The sequence below is a fragment of the Kogia breviceps genome, chromosome 14 (genome assembly GCF_026419965.1).
Source record: "Kogia breviceps isolate mKogBre1 chromosome 14, mKogBre1 haplotype 1, whole genome shotgun sequence".
NCBI classification, from domain to species: Eukaryota; Metazoa; Chordata; class Mammalia; order Artiodactyla; family Physeteridae; genus Kogia; species Kogia breviceps.
This window is the reverse complement of record NC_081323.1, coordinates 90,759,912-90,786,154: the sequence shown is the minus strand read 5'-3', so window position 1 is coordinate 90,786,154 and position 26,243 is coordinate 90,759,912. Positions and strand designations below refer to the sequence as shown.

At 56.1% G+C, this 26,243-nt stretch overlaps 1 protein-coding gene across 3 annotated transcripts in view; it reads right to left on the bottom strand.

Moving 5' to 3' along the window:
* The window catches only part of PRKAR1B (protein kinase cAMP-dependent type I regulatory subunit beta), a 97,367-nt gene that overhangs the window by 29,073 nt on the left and 42,051 nt on the right, over positions 1–26,243 (bottom strand). For all 3 annotated transcript variants that reach the window (XM_067012909.1, XM_059038532.2, XM_067012908.1), the window contains exons 5-6: positions 5,651–5,712; positions 4,664–4,710 (exon numbers count right to left, since the gene is read on the bottom strand). In XM_067012909.1, the coding sequence (XP_066869010.1) occupies positions 4,664–4,710; positions 5,651–5,712 (109 nt within the window). The remainder of the gene's footprint in view (positions 1–4,663; positions 4,711–5,650; positions 5,713–26,243) is intronic.

Genomic DNA, 26,243 nt, shown 5'->3' with positions numbered 1-26,243 from the left:
ACACGGTGTGGCTCCACTTCTGAGGTCCCTGGAGGCGCCAGGGTCACAGAGACGGCAAGGAGAGGCTGGGGGCCCGGGGCTGGGGGTTAGTGTTTCATGGGGACACAGTCTCAGTTTGGGAAGATGAGAAAGTTCTGGAGACGACGGAGGGGACGGCTGCACAACACTGTGAATGTGTTTGATGCCCCTGAACCGGACCCTTAACACGGTTAAGACGGCAACTTTTATGTTACGTGTACTCTACCACTTAAAAAACACAAAAACCCAGAGCACCAGGCAAGCGGACTGGCGGGCCGTGACCCGCGGAGCCTGACGGCCTGGGGTGCCCTGTCCCCTGGAGGTCCCTCCCACCTCTGGAGGCTGCAAACGGCTCCCCTCCCAGACATCTCGTGAAACCGGGGGAGCCCTGGGCACGGGGCTGGAGCCTGGGGTGGGGTAGACCCCCCCCCCCTCCCCAAGGAGGCCCTGAAGCACCAAAGGCCTGGAAGGATCGGGGAGGAACCGTGTTCCTGAGCCTGTAAGGTCAGCCGAGGAGCGTCCTTTCAAGTGGAAACGCTACGTTCCACGAATAAAACAAATTGGGAGATATTTTTGTACTTAGGAAAATGGATTATAGCTCTCGGTGACACACACACTGCAGCCAGCACTCTCCGCGTCCCTCTGGAAAACCGTAATTTAAACCAAGCTGGTGTTTTTGGCATCCGGTCACCTGGCCGTCCCCCCCACACGCAGGGCGCCGCTGGTCAGAGGGCAGTGTCCAGCCTGCAGAAGGGGGGCTCTGGATGACCACCCCCAAACCGTGCCCATTTAAAGGCCAGGATGGGGCCTCCGAGGGGAGCCCACGTCCTGGGGGCTTCAGGGCAACAACGTGATGGACACAGTCTCCACTCCCCCCGCCCTCACAAGATGGGCCTCACTCAAGCCTTAAAAGCCACCCTCAGAACCGTCACAAGCGGCCAGCCCCCGGTCAGGGGTCACTCCCCTGCTCCCCTGAAGGTAGAGCCAGAAAGGAGCAAACAAAACACGGCTCCAGGCCTGCGAGAAGCTGCCGCTTCGTACCCAGAGCAGTGATAACAGTCATTATTGGAATGTGTGTTGGGAGCCAGCAGACCACTTCTTCACCCCAGGTTCCTGACTGGGCATCTTTTGATTCCTTTACACGTGGCCTCACCGCCAAGGCTCGGGCCCTGCTCGTGCGCTCACGCCCACATCACAGGAGCTCCTGCGCCCCGCCCGGCCCTCCCACGCCCACCAGCAGCTGGAAACTCCGATGAGACTGACGGAGGGGCGGCCCCCAGGTCACCGCCTCGTCCCATCCGGGCTGACTGTCCCGAACTGGAGAGTTAGCCAGAAAGTGGCATCCGCCCACAGTGCCCAGACATCCGGGCTCAGGCACCTCACGGCTGCCTTCGGACCTGAGCCGCTGCGGGGAGGGCTGGACCTGCCTGTAACCCCAGTCACAGCAAGTGACCCCACCTCCCCGTCACACTGTGGCCTCCCCATGTCCCCCGCCTGGAGAGACCTGGCTCGGTGATGGACATCCCTGGGGCCCGGGAGGGGTCCTGCCCAGACAAGGGGGCCAAGCCAGCCCCTCCCCTCACTCACAGACGGAGGTGCGGACCAGCAGGTGAGAGCACCTGGCGCTCTACAGTTTGCTGGGACGGGGGTCCTGAGTCTGGAGGGGGCGAGTGGGCAAGGACGCCCAGGGCTGAGCGGTTGGGGCCAAGGGGCCTGTCTTGGGGGACAGCCCCCCCCAGGGCCCACCACCCATCAGGTGGGGTTCCCGCCAGCGCTCAGCCCTGTGGCCGGCTCCAGCATCTCCGCTCAGGCAGTGGTGGGTCCAGTGGGTGGCCACCTCTCACACCCTCCTGTGTGCTCACACCTTCAGAGGGAAGGTGGCCGCCAGCACCTGGGGCCATTGCTCCCTGCGAGGGAGAGGGCATCTTCACTGTGCACGGGGTCTGCCGAGAGGGCGGTGGGAGGTGGATTAATGGGGACAGAGGGCGGGGCAGACACACTGGGGGCACCCACAGGGCCTCCACCCGACCCCGCATGTGGAGTAACACAGAGATGCTGGCACTCCGGGCGTGAGGGCCCAGGTCCAGGCAGCAGCCAGGAAACCACAAGGCCTGGGCTCTCGCATCTGCGTGGAGCACACCAGCCAGGGAGGCACATCTCACGGGACTCCGACAGTGGGCCCTTGGGGCTCCTCGAAAGACAAGGACAGGGCTCTGGGCCAAAGGTCAGCTGTCCCTGAATCTGCTTGCTGGGCAGAACCCGGGTTCTGACGTGCCAACCCCAGGGTCATTTCCACTCTCACTAAGCCACACGCTCTGGTGACGCGAGTCGGGACTGAACTAGAGAAGGTGTGTGACTCCAAGGAGCGCAGGAGGGGGAGGACGCTCCAGGGGGTGGAAAGCGGGACCCAATCTTTGTGGGACCCTGTGCACGAGGTAGAGCCCCCAGCTCGGTCGTCAGCCCCGTGGCTCTGCCTGGGTGGGGTCTCGAAGGATGCACGGATGTTTGCAAGTCAGAGCAGGAATAAGGACAGAGGGAAAGGATGGGTAGAGGCTCAGAGGCTAGATGCTCCCTTGGGAATATCCTTCCAGGGTGTCTCCCCAACGACTATGAAGCCCAAGGGCAGGGACCATGGCCCCAAAAGTGTATCCTCAGGGCTTTGTAAGTGTCCAGCACACGAGTGCTCAATCGACATTTGAGCAAGAAAACAAGAAAGGGGAGACTTCCCCAGTGGCGCAGTGGTTGAGAATCCGCCTGCCGACGCAGGCCACATGGGTTCAAGCCCTGGTCTGGGAAGATCCCACATGCCGCGGAGCAACTAAGCCTGTGAGCCACAACTACTGAGCCCGCGTGTCACAACTACTGAAGCCCACGCACCTAGAGCCCGAGCCCCGCAACAGGAGAAGCCACCGCAATGAGAAGCCCGCGCACCACAACGAAGAGTAGCCCCCGCTCGCTGCAACTAGAGAAAGCCCACGTGCAGCAACGAAAACCCAATGCAGCCAAAAATAAATAAATATATTAAAAAAAAAAAAAAAAAAAAAAAACAAGAAAGGGACGGAGGACGGGGGACAGGATGTCGAGCGGTGACAGCAGAGGGACCGAGGAGCAGAAGAAGCCCACACAGGGGTCAGGGTCCGAGGAAGGACCCAGACCTGAGCCTGGAGCCAGCCGACCCCTCGGCACCTCTGAAGGGGGCAGCTCTGGAGACGCCGGGACGAGGCAGCGTCGTGGGCCTCCTCTGCTTCCTGGGCTGGCGTTGTTTTAACCCAAAGTGAGGCCCGTGGGAGGCGGCTCTGCTGGCAGCCTGAGCCCGGTCGGAGCCGCAGGCTGCGCTCACCCGCCATCTGCCACCTGCCCTGCGGCCACGGCCCCCGCCTCAGTTTCCGCCTGTGGGGTGAGACAGAGGGGTCCCCGCCCCCAGAGGCCTGGCCCGGGCCCCGCGCTCAGGACGCACAGAAACCCCGACTCGGTGTGCCGCTTGCCCTGACGTCCCCGTGCTGAGTCACTTCCTGTGCCACCAGCTCCGGAAGCCAAGGGCCGCCCGCCGGTTCCCAGAACACGCGAGCACATGCACGCAGACGCGCTGCTGGCGGAACAAGCGAGCAAATGCCCCCCCAGCCCCCCACGATGGCCCTGCAACGCCAGAAGCCGAGCCCTGAGAACCGGGCTGGGCCAGCGCACCAGGGTGGCACTGCCTCACGGCAGCGGGAACCCCGCCTCGTGTGGGCTTGGACTGTGGAGGGGGGGTGGAGACCACCAGTGCCCCATCCCTGCCCCGTCCCCGGCTCTGGCATGCCGGGCCCGGGGCCGGCTCGGGGGCCCCTCGGATGTGCCCTGACGGTGCCGGGACCGTGGACTTGAGAACCCCAGGACGGGCTCGGTCCCGAGCCCGGGGCGCGGGGGTCAGTCTGCCACGGGGGCCGGCCTTAACCAGACGCTCCTGGGAACAGGTGCACAAGCTGGACCGAATCAGGGCCACAGAGAAAACCTTGGGGGCAGATGCACTGCTAACGCCCAGCTGAGAGGATGACACTCATGGAGGCCGAAGGAGGAGGGTGGGCGGGGGGTTGGGACAGAGGGCAGCACAGGCCGAGCCCCGCATTTGGAGACGTCCACACGGGGGCCCCAGGCAAGGACACCGCCAGCCAAGCAGGGTGGCTCAGCCTGCGGTGGCGGGGGGGGGGGCAGGTGACTGAAGGAGGCGTTTCTCCCTCCAAATCAGAGCCTGGGTCCCTCACTCCTGAAGGCAGGAAGGGGAGGAAGCTGAACAAAGTCAGGGAGCACTGCGTCCCTGGTACGGACGGAGGCTGGTCCCATTGTAAAGCTGGAGCCACGGGGCCTGCAGACATTTAAAAAGCGTGAGCACTCAGTGCGGCTGAGTGAACCTGCTGGGTCGTGGGCTCCTGGCTGGGGCAGGGCTGGTCCATCGGGCTCCCGGGACCGCAGTCGGCTTGTGCAGGAAGCAGATGGCAGGTGCCCTAATTTCACTCTGTGCTCAGATGTGCTGACAGTATCTTTTAAGTGAACTCTATCACTTCTGCATTGAAAAACTGGAAACGCATCACTCAGAAAGACGTTTTCTAGCCCTGAGCTTGTGCGCAGAGACAGGAGTTATTTTCCAAAAACAGTTCGAGATACTTACATCCACTTCCCCTTGGTCGATTACGTAGAAGTTATCCCCTTCGTCCCCTACGAGAAAAGGGAAACAGGACACATGATGCAAGAATGCGGAGTTTTGTTTTTCTTGTAATAAACCACCTTTCGGCGTTGCTTCATAGACCTCTGCTAAGCAGTACCAGGTCTCATCAATTTTTAAAAATCTTTAAGTAAAAGCTGTACGTATGGAAGGTGCAGAACACGATGGCCTATTTCACACACGTTGGGAAACGGTTACTCCAGTCAGGCCGACAGGAATGTCCTCTCCTGACACCGCCACCTGAAATCCACTCCCAGCGTGTCGCCAAGACACAGCACAGCTCCGCCATGTCCTTAATAACAAGGAGGTTATCGAAACATGTTAGCACGTTAACTTGTTAAGCGGACTGTCCTGCAGTGTCATTAGTGGCTTTTCTCAAGACAGACAATGAGAGTTTTGTATAGTATACGTTTTTTTAAATGAATTTATTTATTTATTTGTTTTTAGTTTGGGCTGTGTTGGGTCTTCGCTGCTGTGCATGGGCTTTTCTCTAGTTGAGGCGAGCGGGGGCTACTCTTCCTTTTGGTGCGTGGGCTTCTCACTGTCCTGGCTTCACTTGTTGCAGAGCACGGGCTCTAGAGCGCAGGCTCAGCAGCTGTGGCTCGCGGGCTCTGGAGCGCAGGCTCAGCAGCTGTGGCTCGCGGGCTCTGGAGCGCAGGCTCAGCAGCTGTGGCTCGCGGGCTCTGGAGCGCAGGCTCAGCAGTTGTGGCTCGCGGGCTCTAGAGCGCAGACTCAGTAGCTGTGGCGCGCGGGCTTAGTTGCTCCGCGGCATGTGGGGTCTTCCCGGACCAGGGCTCGAACCCATGTCCCCTGCGCTGGCAGGCGGATTCTTAACCACTGCGCCACCAGGGAAGCCCTAAATACACTTTTTAAGTGACTAACCCACTCTTCCCAGAGGGCTCTGGCCCCAAGGAGGCACAGAAGGGGGCGTACCTTGCTGTATGACGGTCTCCCCAGCGATGTGTGTGACAGGAAACATGGCATCGAATATGTCACTGGAAAAGAAAGCACAGCGTCAGGGCGCTGCAGGGGCACCAGGCGACCTGCCCCTCACGGGGCTTCACACAGCCCCTGCGCCCCAGCTCAGGGGAGACGACGAGCCCCGGGACCCACTGTCCCTCGGTCACGACCTCCTCATCTGCACGTATTGGGGTTTCACAAAAATGGGATCACACTCAACAGACTCCACGTACAAAACGCAGATCGCGACTGTTTCCGCTAGGACACGGCAACCAGTCTTAACCTGTTTTCTGCTTCTTCCCAGGTGAACGCTTTGCATCTAAGGGTGCTGAGAGATACCAGATGCAGAAATGGGAAGAAAGCAGACTCTGTAACTGTTCGCTCGAGGGGCACAGAGGCCGACGAGGCTGGCTCGGGCTGTGCCCACCAGGCAGCCCGGCCGTTCCATCGCCCGAGTTTAGTGTGAAAGAGACCCACAGGCAGGATGGGAGGGAGCGTGGAGAGGAGCAGGCTGCCGGGCAGGTGGCGACGCCCCATCACCCAGGGGAGGTGCGCACGCTGGTCCAGGACCCTTTACCTCCTCCGGATGGCAGCCAGATGCAGGGTCAGAGGTCAGGGTCTGCATCCCAAAATGCAATGACCACGCTCGGGGTGTGACCCACCCCCCCAGGCACACATTTCCCCAAAAGAGCAGCGTGAAGCTGGGGCCCCTCAGGCAGGAAATGCACCCTGGCAGTCAGGACGCCTGCTTGCTGCCCGCCTGCCTGTATAAAACCCGGTCGGTGGAGGAGCCTCAGAGGAGCCCCGCGTGCCGGGCCCTGGGGAAGCAAAAGCAGGACCAGAGATCCAAACAGCCCTGCGCTCGCCCCTCCCAGGGCCCAGAAAACATGAGTAAGTCTTAAGGCAGCTACTTCCCCTCTGTTCAAATCTCTCTTTCTCTCTCTGGAGGAGGAGGAGGAGGAGGAGGGCAGCACCCCAGTGGTCTGGCAGGTGACCAGAGGCTGCGGGGAGGCGGGGGGAAGAGGGTGCAGGTGCACGTCAGGTCAGAGCTCGGCTCTCAGGGCTGACCCACGTGGACGCCGTCCTTCCGTGCTTGGCTAAGTCACGCTTCCACCTCCAGGCACACCTGAGCCCCACTTGAGCCCCGCCTGCTTCCCCGATCCCTTGGTCTCCTGATCAGGAAGGAAAACAAGCCACAGTCTGTCCTGAGATGCGTGGCCTGGGCCCCAAGGCCTCTGTCTGAGCAGCACCCTCCCTGGTCTTGTTACGAGGGCCAGGGTCCTCACACAGGGGAACCTCAGCCGCCATCAGGCAGCCCCTCTGCTGCCTGGCCTCCCGAAGACGGGGGTCCACTTCTAAGCCTGGAACTTTCCCCTTCACACCAGGGTGTGGCCTCCGATCGTGCACGTGATGTTTTCAAATTCGTATTCAAGATGAGGTCTGACCCTTGAGGTCAAGACACCACGGATGAAGGGAAATGCAAATCAAAATCACGATGAGATAACACCTCACACCTGTCAGGATGGCCATCAGCAAAAAGAACACAAATCACAAATGTTGGGAAGGATGTGGAGAAAAGAGAACCTCTTACACTGTTGGTGGGAATGTAAATTGGTGCAGCCACTATGGAGAACAGTATGGAGGTTCCTGAAAAAAACTAAAAATAGAGTTGCCATATGACCCAGAAATTCGACTCCTGAGTATATACCTGAAAAAAATGAAAACACTAATTCGAAAAGATAGTGCACCCCAATGTTCACAGCAGCACTGTTTACAATGGCCAAGACATGGAAGCAACCTAAGTGCCCATCAACAGATGAACGGATGAAGAAGATGCGGTACCTGTATACAATGGGATATTACTCAGCCATAAAAAGGAATGAAAGAATACCATTTGAAGCAACATGGATGTAGCTGGAGGATATTATGGTAAGTGAAATAAGTCAGACAGACAAATACTATATGATCTCACTTATACATGAAATCTTAAAAATACAACAAACTAGTGAATATAACAAAAAAGCAGCAGACTCACAAATATAGAGAACAAGCTAGTGGTTACCAGTGGGGAGAGGGAGGGGCCAGACAGGGTAGGGGGGTAAGAGGTACAAACTACTGTGTATAAAAATAAATAAGCTACAGGGATGTATTGAACTATACAAGGAATATAGCCAGTGTTTTGTAGTAACTATAAAAGGAATATAACCATTAAAAATTATGAATCACTATGTCACACACCTGAAACATGTAATATTGTTAATCAACAATACCTCAGTAAAAAAAAAAAAAAAAAAAACCACTGATGAATCTCAACTTGATATATTTCTGAAAAAATCATGCAAACGGAGCTGCTCCATTTTGGGCTTGTTATCTGCAGCCCAGAAGTAGTTTAAATGTTCATCACAGCTAATTCCAACAACACAGACATTTTGGTTTTTGTTTATTTTAAAACCAAACCCCACTGCCCAAGTGCCATTTTAAAATACGGCTAATAAAAAGAAACGAAACTGAGTTATCTGCAGTGAGGGGGATGGACCTAGTCTGTCCTACAGATGCCACACGCTAACCCACATATGTGGGATCTAAAAAACAAGTTCTCATGAACCTAGGGGCAGGACAGGAATAAAAACGCAGACATAGAGAATGGACTTGAGGACACGGGGAGGGGAAGGGTAAGCTGGGACGAAGTGGGAGAGTGGCATGGACAGACATACACTACCAAATGTAAAATAGACAGCTAGCGGGAAGCAGCCACATAGCACAGGGAGATCAGCTCAAGATCAGCTCGGTGCTCTGTGACCACCTAGAGGGGTGGGATCGGGAGTGTGGGAGGGAGGGAGACGCAAGATGGAGGAGATATGGGGATATATGTATACATACAGCTGATTCACTTTGTGATACGGCAGAAACTGACACACCATTGTAAAGCCATTATACTCTCAATAAAGAGGTTAAAAAAATAAAATAAAATGAAGCTAATTCTTGACTTGCAAGTAAATGTTTAGAACATGTCCTGCTGGTAAGTTACTTGTTTTGACCTTGGAAACAAGACCTTCAAAGCTACAGTCAAGTCAGCAGCCAAGGCCACCTAAGCCTTCACTTCACCCTGACGTTAGCTAAGCAGCAAAGTGCCTCTGAAAACAATTCTAAGGCAAGAAAGGAAGGCACCATCCCGGGGCTGGGGCCTCCCTCGACCCTGAGGTGCCCCCGAGCCCTGGGGGTGGGCGCTGGACGTGCCTGGTTCCCAGCTCCTGGTGGCATCCACCCCCCTGGGAGGGCCATGTGGCCCCTCCGACACCTTCTGGGGTGTGATCGGTTCCGGGTGTCACCTGCTGTCCCCACCCTGGCAGAAGCCAGACCCTGGCCCTGAGGCCTTGGGGGTGTGAAGACATTGCCATGGAAACCGGGCCTTCTCCCGCGGGCCATCTCTTCCGAATGTTCTCTAATGGTCAGAGAACACCCACTCCTGGGGTGAAATACCGGCCAACTCTTCCCAGCTTCCGTGATCTGACCTCAAACCTGCTCTCAGGGCGGGTGGCCTCCCAGATTAGACTGCGTGCGGCTGGGGACCAGGAGACGGTGTGGGATGGGCAGCCTTGTGTGGCCCCAAAGCCCACGGCCTAGCAGACTGGCCTTGCAGTGGCTCAGACCAGCCCAGGCTGCGCCAATGTCCCACCGCACTCACCAGCCATACCCCTCTCTCCCCTGCAGGAGGCAGGTGTCCCAGGGGTCCCAGGGTCATGGGTTAAAGGCCCTGGAAGCTTGCCCATGGGGGCGTGTCTTACAGAATGCCACTGTGCCCTCAAGCGACCAAGAAGATGGCCCGGGAAGGACTCACTCACCAAAGTGCTGCAAAGCTCTGGCGGCCCACCCTCCACGCTGAGCCTCAGATACCGACTCTGCAGCTTACAGAGCCACCACAGACCCTTCCAGCATATAGCATGGGCAGGCCTGTCCACGGTCACTTGGCAGGGCCGCACGGACGTAGACCCCAGTTCTGGGACCAGCCCAGCGCTCAGCCGGCCAGAGAGTACCAGCCTCCTTGTGGACGACGGGGCTGGTGGGAGAGACCAGGTGCTCCAGGTTCTAGGGAAGCAGAGCCCTTCCCACTCTCCCCGTCCTCCTCCTGGGACACCCCACCTCCGCCCTCCTCTCTAACAGCGGGCGCATGTCGGGCGGACAGACCTGGACCTCTCCCTCATCCCCCAACAGCCTCCCGCTCGGCCACCCGCTCAGCAGCAAACCCCAACGTTCCCGATGGAACCACAAACTGCATCTGCCCATGCCAGCATTTAGTGGGACCTACTAGCTTCTTAAACCTCAGATGCAGATTTGTGCCCCTGAGTTCATGACACTGGTGATCTGCTCTTGTTGACAATTTCTCCCCCTTCTACCCACTTCCCCCCGTCCCCCTTGCACTGGTGCTTGTTCTGAAATTAGACGGATCTCCTTTTCATTGTATGCTTTCTCTCACAACATGGAATCTCGAGCCATATGCATGTATTTTAAATTTACCCCCAAATGGCATCGTGCTACAGATCCCACCCTGTTTCTTCTCTTCTTTCAGGAGCACACCTCGGCTTTACTCAGGCTGCCTTCTTGCTGTGCCCTCACGTGGCAAAGAGCGAGCATGCGAGGCTCTCTGGTGTCTTCTTATAAGGGCACTAATCCCACCACTGGGGGCCCACCCTCCTGACCTCACCTAAACCCAATCACCTCCCAAAGGCCTGCCTCCAAATGCCATCACATTGGGGCTTAGGGCTTCAATAAGTGAATCTGGGGGACACGGTTCAGTCCACAGCAACTACCTTCTGCCAAATGGTTTTTGGGTTCATATTTAGGCCTTTCGTCCGTGAGGAAGGGGATCTGGTTTGCTTTTGCCCAGGTGGTTAGCCAGTTTTCCCAACAACACCCACTAATGGCTCCCTCCTGGTATTACACTCACACAACACATACTCTATGTGTCTATTATGGGCTGATTTGTGTGTCCCTCCAAATTCACATGAAATTCATACAATATGCTGAGCAGCTTTCTCTTGTTTTCTATTCTCTGGAGCAACTTGTAAAATGATGGACAGTTTGTTGAAGTTTAACAGAATTCACCCGTAAAACTTTTGGGACCTGGGTGTCATTGGAATGGAAGGTCTTTGGTCACCACTGAATTTTCTTTAGTGCTTTACTGATTCTTCGTGGGCCAATTTCAGCCCCATTTTCTTTTTTTCTCTTTTAGCCCCATTTTCAAAGTCAGCCCCAACATTTAAAAATTGAGAGAGTAATAAATATCCAAATTTTTGGCTTTTCTCTGGGGGAAAAAAAAAAAAGGAAGATCTAGCAACGTGGGGCCTTTGTTCTCATGAAGCAAGAACTCAGCCCCCTTCCCACCCTGGTGGGAGCACATGCTCTGTCTGCCACCACCCCTACATCACCTGACTCCTGACCCCCAGCCTCCGTTTACAGCCCCTGCCTAAGGGGCTCACTGTCCAGTGGGGGGGACAGACGTACATGTGGGCCTTCATCACAAGGGGTGTGGTCATCCCTGTGACAAACGCTCCCTTGATGGCAACCCAGAGACCTGGTGCCACCCCAAAACTTGCCTGGAGGGGCCCAGGGCCTGAGTCGCCCAGGAGTTAACCCACTTGTAGAATGGGCACAGCTCACAGCATGATGGGAGATTAACCAAGAGGACCATACTCCTGGAACCCTCCCGATCAGAAGCCACCGTGGTTACTTCTGCTGGCTCCAAGCCCTGTGCACACAGCAGCTCCGAGCCCCTTCTCCCAACCCCGGGAATGACGCCAAAGAAGCACTCTGTGCCCCTGAGCTCAGCCCGTGTCAGGATCCAGTTATGGCTCTTTTATTCCCTTTTATTGGCTGCCATTGCTAATATATAGCCGAACTGCTGCTGCAGGTGGCCTGACAGGTAAACACCCCCTGCCCCCACCCCTGCAAAGAAACCTGCAGAAGCAAACAGGTTGGACCAGTTCTCAGAGTGAGGCCACCCAAGTGCAGCAGAGGACAGAGGACGGGGAGAGAGGTGCCCACAGCCAATCAGAGCTGCGCCTGTCCCAAGCACCTGCCCCCCTTCCGAGGTGGGAGTGATGAGCCCTGCACCCCAGCCGCACATAAAACCTGCCACTCCCCCCGCCGCCTGCCCCCCTGCCCTTCCCCAACTCCCACAATCTGCCCCTCTGCATTCTGTAAATATGGGAATGGGGGCAGAATTCTTGTGATTTTAAGCCAAAGCGCTGTGACAATGACCACAGGAACACCTCCAGCCGTAAGGAAAAGACTGCTTTAGCATTTCCAATATTTCTGTGTCTTTATTTCTTTAAACGTTTTATTTTGAAAAACATCAAACTTTCAGAAGCATGGGAGTGGGGGATGTCCGAGCCAGGATGCGTGTTTAATACCCCCGGCTGGTGATGTCGCAAGACCAGCTCGTAACATAGTGCAGACGCTCCGGCAGCAGCTCTGCACAGAGTGCGCGCGTGTGGTGACAAGGACCAGGAGGGGATAATGAGCGATGTGGACAACGTCAATAAAAAGGCCCCACTGAATGCAGAGGACGCGTTCGAGTGCGTACAAGTGCGTCTTCTGACTTCAAAATGATGCCACCAAAGGAAAAAGTGCACCTGACACTGGAAACGGTTCTCAAAGCCCTACGCCTGCTGCCTTTGCCTTGGGAGAACTTCTCTCCTTCGCTGGCCTGGGCTCACGGTCAATGTTATTCGCGTTCCAGGAACCAGCCTGGACCCTCAGGCAAAGCTCTGGTGCCCGAGCACCACGGGGACACCCTGTTTTCTGCTGCACGTCACAGCCCGGGTAACAGAGGGGCTTTCTTCTGCTGGGAGCCAGAGCCCCGACAGGGTTGCCTGGCTTATTATGTTTAGGCTTTTCCACTGTTTGGGTGAAACTGACTGCAAGTTTCCAAACAGTTCTCTCTAAACAGCAATAACTCAAGCGTAGCCGTTCACTGCAGTGGACGTGGGGTGGCCCGCTCCCGGCTGGGGCATCGAGAGCACAATGTTTATAAATCGCAGGAGCCTCTGCCTCAGGCAGCCCGGAGCCACCTCGTCTGTGGCTGGTTCCTCAACCCGGATGCCTGGCACTGGGGAAAAGCACACCAACGCCTGGGGTTCCATAGGGAGCATATCCGCAGCCCCCGGTGTGCCAGCTCAGTGTTACACCTGAACAGATCAATACATGTGACTCACACAGCATCAGCCCTCAGACCACAATGGAGTTAAACTAGAAATCAATAACAGAAACATGACTTAAAATCCCAAAGGATTTGGAGATTAAGCAACACAGTTCTAAATAACACATGGGTGGAAGAAGAAGGCTGCAGAGACATTGAAAATATGTTTAACTAAATGAAAATGCAACTTGCCAAAATCCGTGGGATGCAGCAAAAGCAATGCTTAGAGAAAAACGTACAGCATTGAAAGCATCCATTTGAAAAGGAGAAAGATCTAAAATCAATAACCTAAGGAAGCTAGAAAAAGAAAAGCAAATTAAACCTAAAGCAGGCAAAAGAAAAGAAGTAATAAAAATTAGAGCAGAATTTAAAGTAGGAAATTTAAATAAATAAATAAATAAAACAGGAAATTAACAGAGAAAAATCAATGAAACCAAAGCTGGTTCTTTGAAAAGATCAATAAAAACCTATAAATCCCTAGCCATGGTAACAAAAAAAGGGGAGGGGTAGGGTGGGGAGGAGAGATTGAGAGAGAGAGAGAGAATACACAAAATAATGAATGCCACAAATGAGAGAAGAGACATCACTACAGATCCCATGGACATGGAAAGGATAATAAAGGGAGACCATGAACAACTCTGTGCCCACGGATTTGCTAACTCCGATGAAAGAGAGCAGTTCTTTGAAAGACACAATCTGCCAAAACACACAAGAAGAAATAGATAATACAACCTGTTAAAGAAATTGAATCAATAAATATTCAACTACCAAAACAGAAAGCACAGGCCCAGATGCGTTCACTAGTGAAGTCTATCAAACACCGAAGTTAGAAATCATACCAATTCTCTACAATCTCTTCCAGAAGTATTTAGAAGCAGAGGGAACACTTTCTAACTCATTCTATGAGGCCAGAATTACTCTAACACCAAAACCAGACCAAGGTATTACAAGAAAGGAAAATTACAGACCACTAGCTCGTGAACACGGATGTAAAAATCCTCAACAAAATACAGGCAAATCAAATCCAACTCTGTATTAAAAGATTTATACACCACAAATAAGTGGAATTCATTCCAGGCATGCAAGGCTGGTTCAACATTCAAAAATCAACGATAATGCATCACATCAAAGGTCTAAAGAAGAAAAATCGTATCAACAGATGCATAAGAAGCATTTGAAAAAACTGAATACCCATTCATGATAAAAACTCTCAGAAAAATAAGAATCTGGAGAATTTCCTCAAGTTGATAAAGAAGAGCTCTGGAAACCCTAGTTAACATCATACCTAGTGGTGAAAAACTAGATGCTTTCCCCCTAAGATGGGGATTCAAGCCCAATATATCCCCCTCACCACTCTTTTTCAACATCACACTGGAAAAGTCCTAGCTACTGCAATAAGACAAGAAAAGGAAATGAAAGGTATACAGACTGGAGGGAATTCCCTGGTGGGCCAGTGGTTAGGACTCCACGCTTCCACTGCCAGGGGCCCAGGTTTGATCCCTGGTTGGGGAACTAAGATCCTGCAAGCCGTGTGGTGTGGCTAAAAAGAAGATTATACAGACTACAAAGGAAGAAATAAAACTGTCTGTTTGCAGATGACATGACTGCCTATGTAGAAAATCCTGAAGAATCAACAACAAAAGCAAAACCCATTGGAACTAATAAGTGATTACAGCAAGGCTGCAGGATACAAGGTTAACATGGAAAAGTCAATCACTTTTCTATATGTTAGCAATGAACAAGTGGAATTTTAAACTTAAAATACAATACCATTTACATTAGCACCCCCGAAAATAAAATACTTAGGTGTAAGCCTAACAAAATATGCACAAGATCTGTATGAGGAAAACTACCAAACTGATGAACAAAATTTCAAAACTAAATAAATGCTGGGCCAGCCCGCTCTCCCCACCTCACCCTGTCACAGGGTAACAGCTGTGGTCAGAGCCAGAGTGAGAAAACCACTGCCCTCCCTCGACGCCTTGCAAAGACCCTGCAGAAGGGGCCGATGCCACTTGGTGGACAGCCATCAGCAGTGACACGGCTTCTGCGGGCCCCAGGCCGGCAGTCAGAGCACCACCGGGGCAGCAAATGGTTCTGACGGAAGGATGGGCTCCAAAGGCTCCCAGGCAGGCCCCGCATCCCACGCTGCAGCCGAGCTTGGGGCTGGAAACCTCATCACCACCTCTGCACCGATGGCTCAGAAACAGCGCCCGGGAGCCGAGGGGAAAAGCCTCCACGTGCAACACCGCCGGGCACAAAGCCTACCCTGCCACGTCGGGCACCACGGCACTCGGGATCTGGATCCTTCTTCAAGGGTTTCATTCCTGGCGGAGCTGCCGGCCGTCCAGCGGGGCCACCCGGGAGGTGTCTGGGCAGCCAGGCCAGCGGCGGCTCCCAGGCTGGGGTAAGAGAAGCAGCACAGGAGGGCGCTGGGTCCTGAGACCCACAAGGTCTGGGTCAGCGTGGTCCCCTGGCTGGCTGGAGAGGAGCAAGCACGTCCGCTCCATGGACCTAGACTCACTGGCTATAAAACGGGGCGTCCTCGCCGACCAGCACAGGGGTTCCCAGAGCTCCCCGTCCCCGCCCCCCCCCCCTCGCTGCACGGCCTGCACTAACCTCCTGGAAACCCTCAGCTCCTCCATCACCTCCAGGGAGGGTCCTGGGTTCCCAGGCTCATCTGCATGGCAGGTGGCGCCCCGACCCGGCCCGGGCTGACCCCTAAGGGACCAGCGCTAGTCCTACACGGATGCCACATCTTGGGAGCCCCAGGCCACCGTGCACTACAGGACGCCATCATCACAGAGCGGGTGTGACCCCCACGTGAACCCTGGCAGTGTGGGAGCCCCTCCCCAAAGCCTCCGCCCCGTGCAGGCCACGCCCACGGCCAGGAGTGGAAAACACGGGGTCCTGGAGGCCCTCCCGGCCTGGTTCCCTCCTCCCTCTCATCACTTCCCAGGATAGGAAACGTTTTCCAGGATAAAAGGCTTCTTGCTGATTTTAAACCCAACCCAGTGGGCCCAAGGGTCAATCGCAAAGTCCAGGCAGCGGTGCGATCGGGGCCGCCAGACCCGCCGAGTACGTGGGTGGGAGATGCCACAGCACGTCTGCCAGATCCCTGGAAACACCCACACCCAGGGCTCGGGGGGCTGGGGACGTGTGTCCTTTCCACGACTGCTAAACCAATCGGAGGCTGCTTCAAAGGGCTGGCCGCAGGCCTGCAGAGGGGGCAGCGGACGCACCCACGAGGGCCAGACCTGGCCGAGGCTGGGAGGGGGAAGGGCACACACAGCGTCCAGCCAGGTGAGGGCGATGCTGGCGATCACAGGTGAGCGGCTGAGAAGTGCCAGCAGCCTGCGGGGCTGGGAGTCTGCAGGGCCGAGAGGGAAGAAAACACAGTTGCCCACGGCCCCAGAGGACGCCCGTGACAGCGCCATGTGCGACAGCCACAAAACCACATGCCTGCCCGCCGCTGGGGTGCCCTCCGCGTGTCCCAAAAGGTCAGGGAGGCTGTGCCACCAACGCGGACAGCCTCAAGGACAAGTGCAAAGTGAGCGCCATCTGTGGGACAGAGCATGCAGGACACTCCGGGAGCCCACGTGCCAGGACAGGACGGAGCCCCGGAGCGGCCCGCAAGTGGCAGCAGCCTTTGTACCACCCCGACCGGGCCAGCACGGACCCCACCACCTGTGAACTCATTAAAAAACCATCATTTTATTTATTTATTTTAAAACGAAATTTATTTATTTATTTTTGGCTGCGTTGGGTCTTTGTCGCTGCGTACGGCCTTTCTCTAGCTGCGGCGAGCGGGGGCTACTCTTCGTCGCGGTGCGCGGGCTTCTCATTGCGGTGGCTTCTCCTGTCGTGGAGCACGGGCTCTACGTGCACGGGCTTCAGTAGTTGTGGCTCGCAGGCTCAACAGTTGTGGCGCACCGGCTTAGTTGCTCCGCGGCATGTGGGATCTTCCCGGACCGGGGCTCGAACCGGTGTCCCCTGCACTGGGAGGCGGATTCTTAACCACTGCGCCACCAGGGAAGCCCCAAAATCATCATTGTAGACGTGCACGGAGCGCCACGTCTGGAAAGCCCGCCCCCCTCCTTTCCTTCGAGGGGCTGCTGGAGACCCCCGTGCGCACGTGGACAGCAACAGCTCCCACAGAGAGCACACACGGGCTCAGGGACAATGCCTCCCGCTGACGCCCAGCCCGACAGCTGCCCCACGCCCGCACCCAGCCCCCCTCGGGAGGCCATTCCGTGCCCCGGGCTCAGGTCCCACGCAGCCATCCGTGTCCGCCCCCAGCCAGCAGCCCTGGGCCCCCATTGGGTGGCGGCACTGGGCTCCGAGGGCGCGGGAGGCCAGCGATCACAGGGCACACGAGGTGAAGCCGCCTCGGTCCACGGAGGCTTCAGGACGTGCCGGGGCTTTCTTCACTGGTAAGGATCTCATTATATGCCGGCTGTATTTGTTTTTCCCCTTCGAGGCAATGAGACCAAGGGCATGGCCGCTTCACGCCGGCTGGTTCTCCCATGAGAGCGCCGGGGCTGGATTCTTCTGCAGACTCTCCGGGCCCAGCCGCCATGGCTCGACACGCTTGGCGGTGCCTTGTGAACCAAGGCAGGTAGAGGGGCCCACGGCCACCCTTTCAGGCCCGGGAGCCACCGAGCACGGCCACAGACAGACCCCAAACTCAACCCCGTGCGCCACCCTGCGGCACGGCAGTGGGCCTGGCGCTGCCGGGGTATCGCCACCTTGTTCCAACCCTGCCCTGACGCTCACTGGCCAGCGGGCCTGGCGAGCAGCTTCCTCCTCCGTGAAACGGGCAGAGATGTGACCAAGGAGACGACGTGAGGGGATTTATCTACTCCTATCACCTACGGCTCCAGCTCTGGAACAGCCCCAAAGACCCAGGGCTGTCAAAACCCTCTATAAACTGCCAAGGCGTGGGGTGCAGGACGCACGCCAGATGGAAAAGGCATGTGTTTAAGAAAGAGGGGAGGGGGTGTGAATCTCTGTGCACATCCGCTGACTCACTATCTGACTTACCAATCTGCTATTTCAACACACAGGCAAACCCCGCGAGTATAAGGGTCCCCACAGGCCTTCGGAAGGAAGCGGAGTGACCGGAGGCGACACGGGGTAAATCAACGATGCTGTGGACACACCTTGTTGGTGGGCGCGGCTTTGGAACCATGTTCATATTTTACACAATTATAAAAACAAGACTGGGATTTGAAAAATGATACTTACAAAGCAAAAGTAAAAGGCAGCAAATGAACTGAAATGCGTATCCAACGGACAGCATCGCCCCCCAAAATGCAGATGCCTCAGGGCAAAATAAGCCAGAATAAACAGTTTTTGCCGATCATATCGGTGGCACTAGTAACAGTCTTGTTATTCTAAGGTCGGATGTATGCATGTGTGTGCTCGCAACTGTGGTGCAATAAAGCAAAGAATTCTTTTGTTGGTGTCATTTAGAGCTGGCATTTCAGCACGGGAGAAAAGAGATAAAGACATCAAATTAATCACGTTACATTAAAAGGAAGGAAGGAAGCAAGCCAAGCCAGCCAACCTGCAGCCCTGAGTTGGAACTGGGGGAATCAATATGAACTCATGAAATATTTTATCTTAAAAAAAAGTCCTAGTTCTGCGTGCAGAAAAAGCCCAGCAACAATGCCAAATTGAAGCAGTGAGCACCCCCAGTGCCCAGAACGTGGTCTCTAGATACAATTCCCCACCAAAAGGAACCTAGATTCTTTAGAGAAAAAACCAACTCCAGGTCTGGGGCAGAAAACATACAAGATGAGCCGGCAGCTCTTGAAATACCAGAAAGCAAGGAAAATGACAAAAGAGGTGAGGCTCAGGTCAGAGGATGCGGGAGCCTCGCGAAGAGGCTCCACCAGCCAGAGGGGGACGGTCTGGGCGTCACTCGGATCATAACCGCAGTGGATGAAACAACAAAGTGGACTGAAGTCGGGGGGCTGGGGAGGGACGGTGACCAGGGAGGACATGGACTCAGGAAAACCACAACTAATGAAGGTCCGTAAGTGGGGTGGTCGAGGTATGACGTTTACCCGGCACACCTCCCCTCCCCCTCCCGTGCCCACCTGCCCTGCATCGGCCCTGGTCATGGCTCTGGATCTGCAGATGCTCTGGGTTCCATGTTCTATATTCCTCGGTCCACGGTCCACGGCACTTCCTAAGCTGCTGCGAGACCCGAATTCACTGTCTTTTCTAATCTAATGGACGCCGCGTGGTGGGCTGGGCCCTGGCACTGTGGGGCCAGTCCTCCTAAGAGGGCTTTGTCCTCAAGTCCACGTGGCCTCCCGCTGGCTGCAGGCGAGGGGGGCGCCCAAAGGGCGCGGACGGGACACCCCAGGCGGTGCGGAAGCTGAGCCTCGGAGCGCCCCTCCCAGGCCCCTTGGCTCTCTCCCTCCCTCCCCTCCGAGGCCGGCCACACCAGAGTCACCCCATTCAAAGCCCAGGCCGTTTCCACCCATGCCCTGGGCACCCTCCAAGGCCATAAACGTGGGCGTGTGCGGGGCGGGCCGGCCTCTGGCGTCCATCTTCTATTTCAAAGACCCCCTCCCGACGTCCTCGCGCCCAACCACAGGGGCTGCAGTACGAAGGGGCGCCGGCTCTCCCCACACGGCCCCCCCGGATGCCCTGCTCCCTGGGAGCCTTCCCCACCCCGATAACCCTGAACTCCTCCAACCCAGAGGCGGCCTCTGCATCCGCCCCCCAGGATAGGCTCGGCACGGAGGACGCCGGGTGGACGGATGAAGGAATGAAGGAAGAGAGACGGGGCAGGGGGACGGCGCTCCCTCAAGAGTCTGGGTCCCCTCTCCGGGCCCAGCCCCGTCCTAGGAAATCTGACGTGTCGTTTCTCACTTTTCATTTGCCTTCCTGACAGGCTGAAATCCGGAAGCGGATCCTCAGAGGAACTGTGTATCTGGCCAAGGTTCCCAGCCAGACCCCGGTGGAGCTGGGCTCCAGACCCAACCCAGAAGGCCCTGCAGCCTCCTTACTGGGTCAGGCAGGAGCCCGAGTCGTGGGCCCAGCTCGACCTCCTGCCGCCCGAGGTCAGCCCAGGGTGAGGGCACAAACGGGGCCACCCGCCTGGGTCTCCCCGCGTCCTCAAGTGCTTAAGCCGCTTGCCCGCCTTTGACAAAGTCGGTGTGAGGAGGAGCAAACCGCAGACCCAAACTCCAGCCACTGCTCCGGGCGCGCCAGACATCGGGACAGGCTTGGAAGGCGGGCTGGGGGTCAGCTAGGGATGCCGTGTCGCGAAGGATGCCGGCGTGCCAATCATCCCGACACCCCTGAGGCGTGCCGAGGGGTTAGGGGAGGGGTCACGTACTCCCACACGGGCAGGGACAGCACGAGTGGCCGTCGGCGTCAGGATCGTGACGAGGCTCGGACGCAGGAGACGTAAAGCGAACGCGCGCGCATCCCAGAGTGTCGGCCAGCGAGCCCAGGGGGCGGGGCTCCTCTCCTTGAAACTTTTCTCTTTGAAATAGTTTCAAGATAAAAGTTTAAAGTTTAATCAAAAGGCAAAAGAACAGATTTCACAAGAATCTGGACTTTCAGCTCCTCTGGAAAAATCTGGTACCTGGCCACCCGGGCCCACGCCCCAGGGCAGAGGCCGCCACGCCGGGGTCCTGCTTGCTGTAGGCGCCGCCACCTGGTCAGCTTGCCCGCAGGCCCCCGAGTGGCCTGCACTCCGGGTCAGAAGCACGCCGACGCCCAGGCCTCGCCTCCCTCTGAGAACGGGGACCCGAGAGGGGCCGGCCACAGGGTCTGAGGACCTGACTGGCGGTGCACACGGTCAAGCCGCTCCCTGGGACACTGGGATGCGGGCCTGGAGCCCGGAAGGCTGGGGACGTGTCAACCGCCTCCAAGATCCCCTGGGACCCTATCCTGCAAACAGCTTCAGAGAAACGCCCTCCCCCAAGCCTGTGAAGGCCGCAGGGGGGGTCTGTGAACGGTGGACTGAGGGCCAAGCAGAGAGACGGGACCCTCGGTCTTCCGGGGTGCAGCGAGGCGAGGTACGAGGCCGAGAGAGGGTCCACGTTGCAGCTCCCGGACCAGCTGGGGCCTGGCAGGCCAACCGCTGGGCCTCAGCCCGTCATCTGCGAAGCGGAGCGACTGACAGAGCCGCGGAAGCATCGGCGCCACGCCCGGCACGTGGCCCGCGCACCAACAGCTCCGACCACCGTGTCCCCGCCACCGCGCGGCACTACACTCGCCCGATGCCGGGCTCCTCCAACAGGGGCTTGGGGTCTGCTGCCAGCCCCGGCCAAGGAGGCCTGATCCCAGGGCCCCGCCCGCCCCACCAGAAGGGCCTCTCCCTCTCCAGCAGCTGGAGCACGGTGACCCCAGGTGGCCGACACCTCCCAGCCAATGGCCACCGGCTGTAAGAAATAACACGGGGGCAGCCCGTGTGGCCGTCACCATCTCCCCAGAGGTAACACCTTGGGAGACCACAGCACAGCACCCAGGGTGCCAGCACAGATGCCGTCCAGATGCACCAGGACCCCAGCCCAGTCCCTAACCCCTGCTCGCCACCAAGCTATCCTCCGTTTCTGTAACTCTGTCACCCTGAGAATGTTATTTAAATGGTGTCATGCGGGAGGTAGCCTTTGGGGATTGGTCACTCGGCACTCTCCCCTAGAGACTCAGCCAGGCTGTCGTGCGTGTCAGTCATTTGTTCCCCTTTGTGGCCGAGGGCTGTTCCAGGGTATCCACTCGCCCACTGAAGGATACCTGGGTTGATTCCAGTCTGCGGCTGTTACAAATAAAGCTGCTGTGAGCAAAATGAACATACAGGTTTTCCAGTGAACATAATTTTCCATGGCTCTGGGATACATGCCCAAGAGTGCAATTTCTGGGTCACATGGCGGTTACACGTTTAGTTTTCTAAGAACCTGCTAAAATGTTTTCCAGGCTGTAACAGCTGCCATTGCCACCGGCAACAGATGGCAGGTCCAGCTCCTCCTCACCCTCGACAGTGGTTTTCATTTTAACCATCCTGATGGGTGTCGAGAGATTTGCATTTCCCGCCGCCTGAGGAGCTGAACATCTCCTCGTGGGTTTCCAGCTGAGCGTCTCTTCATGTCTTTGCCCAGCTTCTAACCGGACTACTTGGTTTTGTGTTGTTGAATCGTGAGGGATCTTTACATATTCTAGACACCAGTCCTCGTTCAGAGGTGAGTCCTCAGCTTGTCTTCATCCCCCGTCCCACGTGTCTCACGCTGCCCTCCCTGGAGGAGGTGGTCACTGCAAACACCTTGTACCCACCAACCTTGCAACCCTGGCAGCACCCAAGTGCGTGTGGCGCCCAGCAGGCACACAATAAATGCCGTGGAACGAGCATCTCCAGAAAACCCCGGGTTCCTCGATTTGGCACACTGTCATTTAAAATTTAGTCCCACGCCCAGATAAACAGCACCGCGCACGCTTAGCCACAGAGTAACTTTCCCCCTAACTAGTCGCAGAGCCATCAGCAGAAGTTGGGGAACATGCCTCACATAATTAAAAAACCATTTGGAGACCTCACCCTACTCCCCACGTGGAGATAACACACTTAGCTGTGACTGACAGGCTGTCCCCCGGGAGCTCAGGGTGGGCGAAGCCCCCACCCCAAAGCCCAGAGCCCTCTGGGCTCGGACCCTCTGCCTCGGGGGTGTCCTGGTTAGGGACGAGGCTCGCTCTTCACCAGGCCCCGCCACTCCCGCCCTGCTGCCCACCCACCTCCACTCCTGGCCACCAGAGTCCCCCAGAGCTTCCACAGCCAGCCCACCCTAATGGGAACCTTGTCTTCTTCACGAGAGCATCGAAAAGAACGCAACATTGCAGGACTCATTTGCCAAAAAAGGTGCACAACTTGTCCACTGGAAACGACAGAGGATTTCTGAGAAACTAAAGATCTAGATAAACGGGAAAACCTTCCTGTTCATCGCTTAGAAGCCTCAATGCTGACAAAACGCCAGTTCTGTATCAAATCGATCTATAAATTCAGTGCAGGTTTTTTAAATAGAAAGTTATCTAAAATTCATACGGAAATGCAAAGGCCCTAAAACAGCCCAGACGATCCTGAAAAAGAAGAACCAAGTGAGAGGGTTTTACATGACCTAATTTCCAAACTCACTGTAAAGCCACAGCCATCAAGATTGTGTGGTGTTGGTGTGATGATATGGCACACAGATCAGTGGGACAGAACCGAGAGCCCAGAAATAAACTCTCACATTTACCATCAGTTGATTATTGATGAGACGCCAAGACATGTCAATGAGGAAATAACAGTCTCTTCAACAAATGGTGCTGGGACACCCAGACGTCCACATGAAAACACCACGGCCTTAGACCCCTACCTCACATCACACACAAAAGTGACTCAAAGTGGATCACAGACCTAAATGGAAGAGCTAAAATGATAAAACTTCTAGAAGAAAACATGATAAAGTCTTCATTAATGTGGGTCAGGCAAAGAGTTCTTAGATAAAACAACAGAAGCATGATTCTTGAAAGAAAAAACTGATAAACTGAACTTTAAAAGACATTGTGAAGAAGACGATAAGACCGAAACACAGACTGGGAGAAAATAACTGTAAACCATGTACCTCATTAAGGGCTTGTATCCAGAATATATGAGGTGCTCTTATAACTCAACAGTAAGAAGACCAAGAACTCAAAAAATGAGCAAAGAATTTGAAGAGACATTTTGCCAAAGAAGTTGTACAGGAAAAGTACAGGAAAGGACACCCAATCTCCTTAGCCATCAAGGAAATGCAAATCAAACCCACCACGAGATGCCACAGCCATTAAGAGTGACTATACGTGGAAGACAGACGGCCTGGAACCTCAGCAGGGATCAGAGAGATGGGAACCTCATCACTGCAGGTGGGCCTGGAAACGCGCAGCCACTTTGGAAAACAGGTGGTTTCCTAAAAAGTTAGACGCAAAGGTAGCCTCCAACCCAGAAATTCCACCGTTAGGAACCCACCCAAGAGAAACGGAAACGTGGGTCCAGGCAAAGACCCGTACGAGCGTGTTCACAGAACCGCGAGCCCCCCGCCCAACTCTGCCAGACCCGGGGTTGCCATCACCCCACACAGCGCACTGAAACTCGGGTGTGCGCGGGGCCGAGCAGGGGTAGGCAGGAGGGTGGACCAGGGTGCGGAGATGCTCTACTTGGCTGAGATGACAGCTCCCGTGTCCGGAGCAGCCCTGAACCGTCAAGGAAGACCCATCTAAATCCTGCCTGCATCGCCCACTCCAGGCTCCTGACGCCCCCACCCCAAGGGTGGGCACCAGGCCAGGTAAGTCATCTGTGTGCAGACGCACGTCTGGGAGAGGACAGAAGCAGGAAGGTGAAGTCCAAGGTCTCACTGGGTGGGACAAGGCCAGGACCCGAGGCCCGGCTCTAAGGAGATTTCAGCACCACAAGCCCAGCCTCTCGGGGTTTTTTTCCCTTTATTTATTTATTTGTTTATTTATTTATTTATGGCCGCGTTGGGTCTTTGTTGCTGTGCACGGGCTTTCTCTAGTTGTGGCGAGCGGGGGCTACTCTTCGTTGTGGTGCGTGGGCTTCTCACTGTGGTGGCTTCTCCTGTTGTGGAGCATGGGCTCTAGGCGCGTGGGCTTCAGTAGTTGCGGCACGCGGCTCAGTAGTTGTGGAGCATGGGCTCTAGAGCACAGGCTCAGTAGTTGTGGCTCGCGGGCTTAGTTGCTCCGCGGCACGTGGGATCTTCCCGGACCAGGGCTCGAACCCGTGTCCCCTGCATCGGCAGGTGGATCTTAACCACTGCGCCACCGGGGAAGCCCTCGGGGATTTTTCAGGAACAATTTCAGTGCTTCTGGACGGACGTGGGGAAGTTTAGACTCATGAGCTTTTCCGGTCCTGCAATTCTGAGCGCCGAGTAGCAAGACGGGGACACCGAGGACGCAGCCTCTTCCTCCCACGGCCCCGGCTAATGAACGGCAGCTATCAAATCACTGAAAAGAAGAGCAAAAACGCTGTTCCTCCCAGAGCTGCTCTCAGCATCATCGTTATCTCCACCCAATTAAGCCTTGTCTTCCGTGAAAGCATCACTTGGAAATGGCCCTGTTCTGGGTCCAGACCCCGGAACTCGTGACAAGCCACACAAAATCACACGACGAGGAAACTGCTCGGAGGGGAGCCAAGCTCCACACTTGCAGCACAGGTAATTAACAAGAAGCCATGTTAAACAAACTAAACTAAAACCGAGATTTAAATGCTTAAATCGGCCATCAGCCGGATCATAAAAGGGAGAGGTTCGAATGCAAAAGGTGCATCAGCTGAGCTCACGGCTCCACAGAGAGAGGAGCAGAGAGGCCTGGCAGAGGCAGCTCGGGGCCCCAGGCAGGGCCAGGAGGCCAGGCTTCCCCCCAAGAGGTAAGGCCAATGAGGACCAGAGGTGAGGGGCCACAGCCCGAGGGCAGGAAACGAGCTTGGGGGTAAAGGGCCACCCCCGGCCGCCTGACACCTCCCTCGGGACACCCAGCAGGCCAGGCTGCTCAAGCGTGTGTGGCCAGATCCCATCTCTCCACCTGCCACCTCCGCCCTCCAGGCCACATCAACCCCGAGCTTGCAGGCTCCACCCGCCATCCAGTCCACCAGCCAAAGCCAGGGCCCAACCTGGCACTGTCACTAGTCTGTCCACTGCCCACCCCACCCCACAGCCCACCCTCCATCCGTCCTCCACCTGCGGCCCCCGTGATCAGGGACCCCAGCAGCCTCAGTGCATGTGAACTAGACCCCCAGGCCCCAACTTGATCCTCGAATGACCAGGGTCCTTTAATATGGCTACACGCTCTGTCCTTAAACATCTAAAGCGTTTCATTGAACGTTTACACAGTTGCAAAAGGGAGGAACTTCTGGGCTACCGTAAATGCTGACACTTTAACTGCTGTATTTAACTGCTGTCAGTTGCTTGTATTACTCTTTTAAACACAGGCCATGAAATGAAAATCCGTAGCGTCGCAGTTCACTTTACGTGTCATCTCGCCTGGGCCGAGGGACGCCCACTTAGCTGGTGAGACGTGATTTCTAGGTGTGTCTGAGCCGGCGTCTGGGAAGAGATCAGCCTTTGAGTCCAGACCACGTGAAGACGGCCCTCCCCGTGGGCGGCGGCACCACCCAATCCCTGGTGGGCCCGACAGCACAGAAACGCGGGTGACAGGAGATCCGCTCTCCGCCTGAGCTGGACGTCCGTCCACCCTCCCCGCCCTTGAGCATCGATCTCTGGGTTCTCGAGCCTCTGGACTCGGGCTGCACAGCCCCACGGGGCCCTGGGCATCCGGCTCACAGGCGGCACCTGGTGGGGCTTCGCGGCCTCCACGACCCCA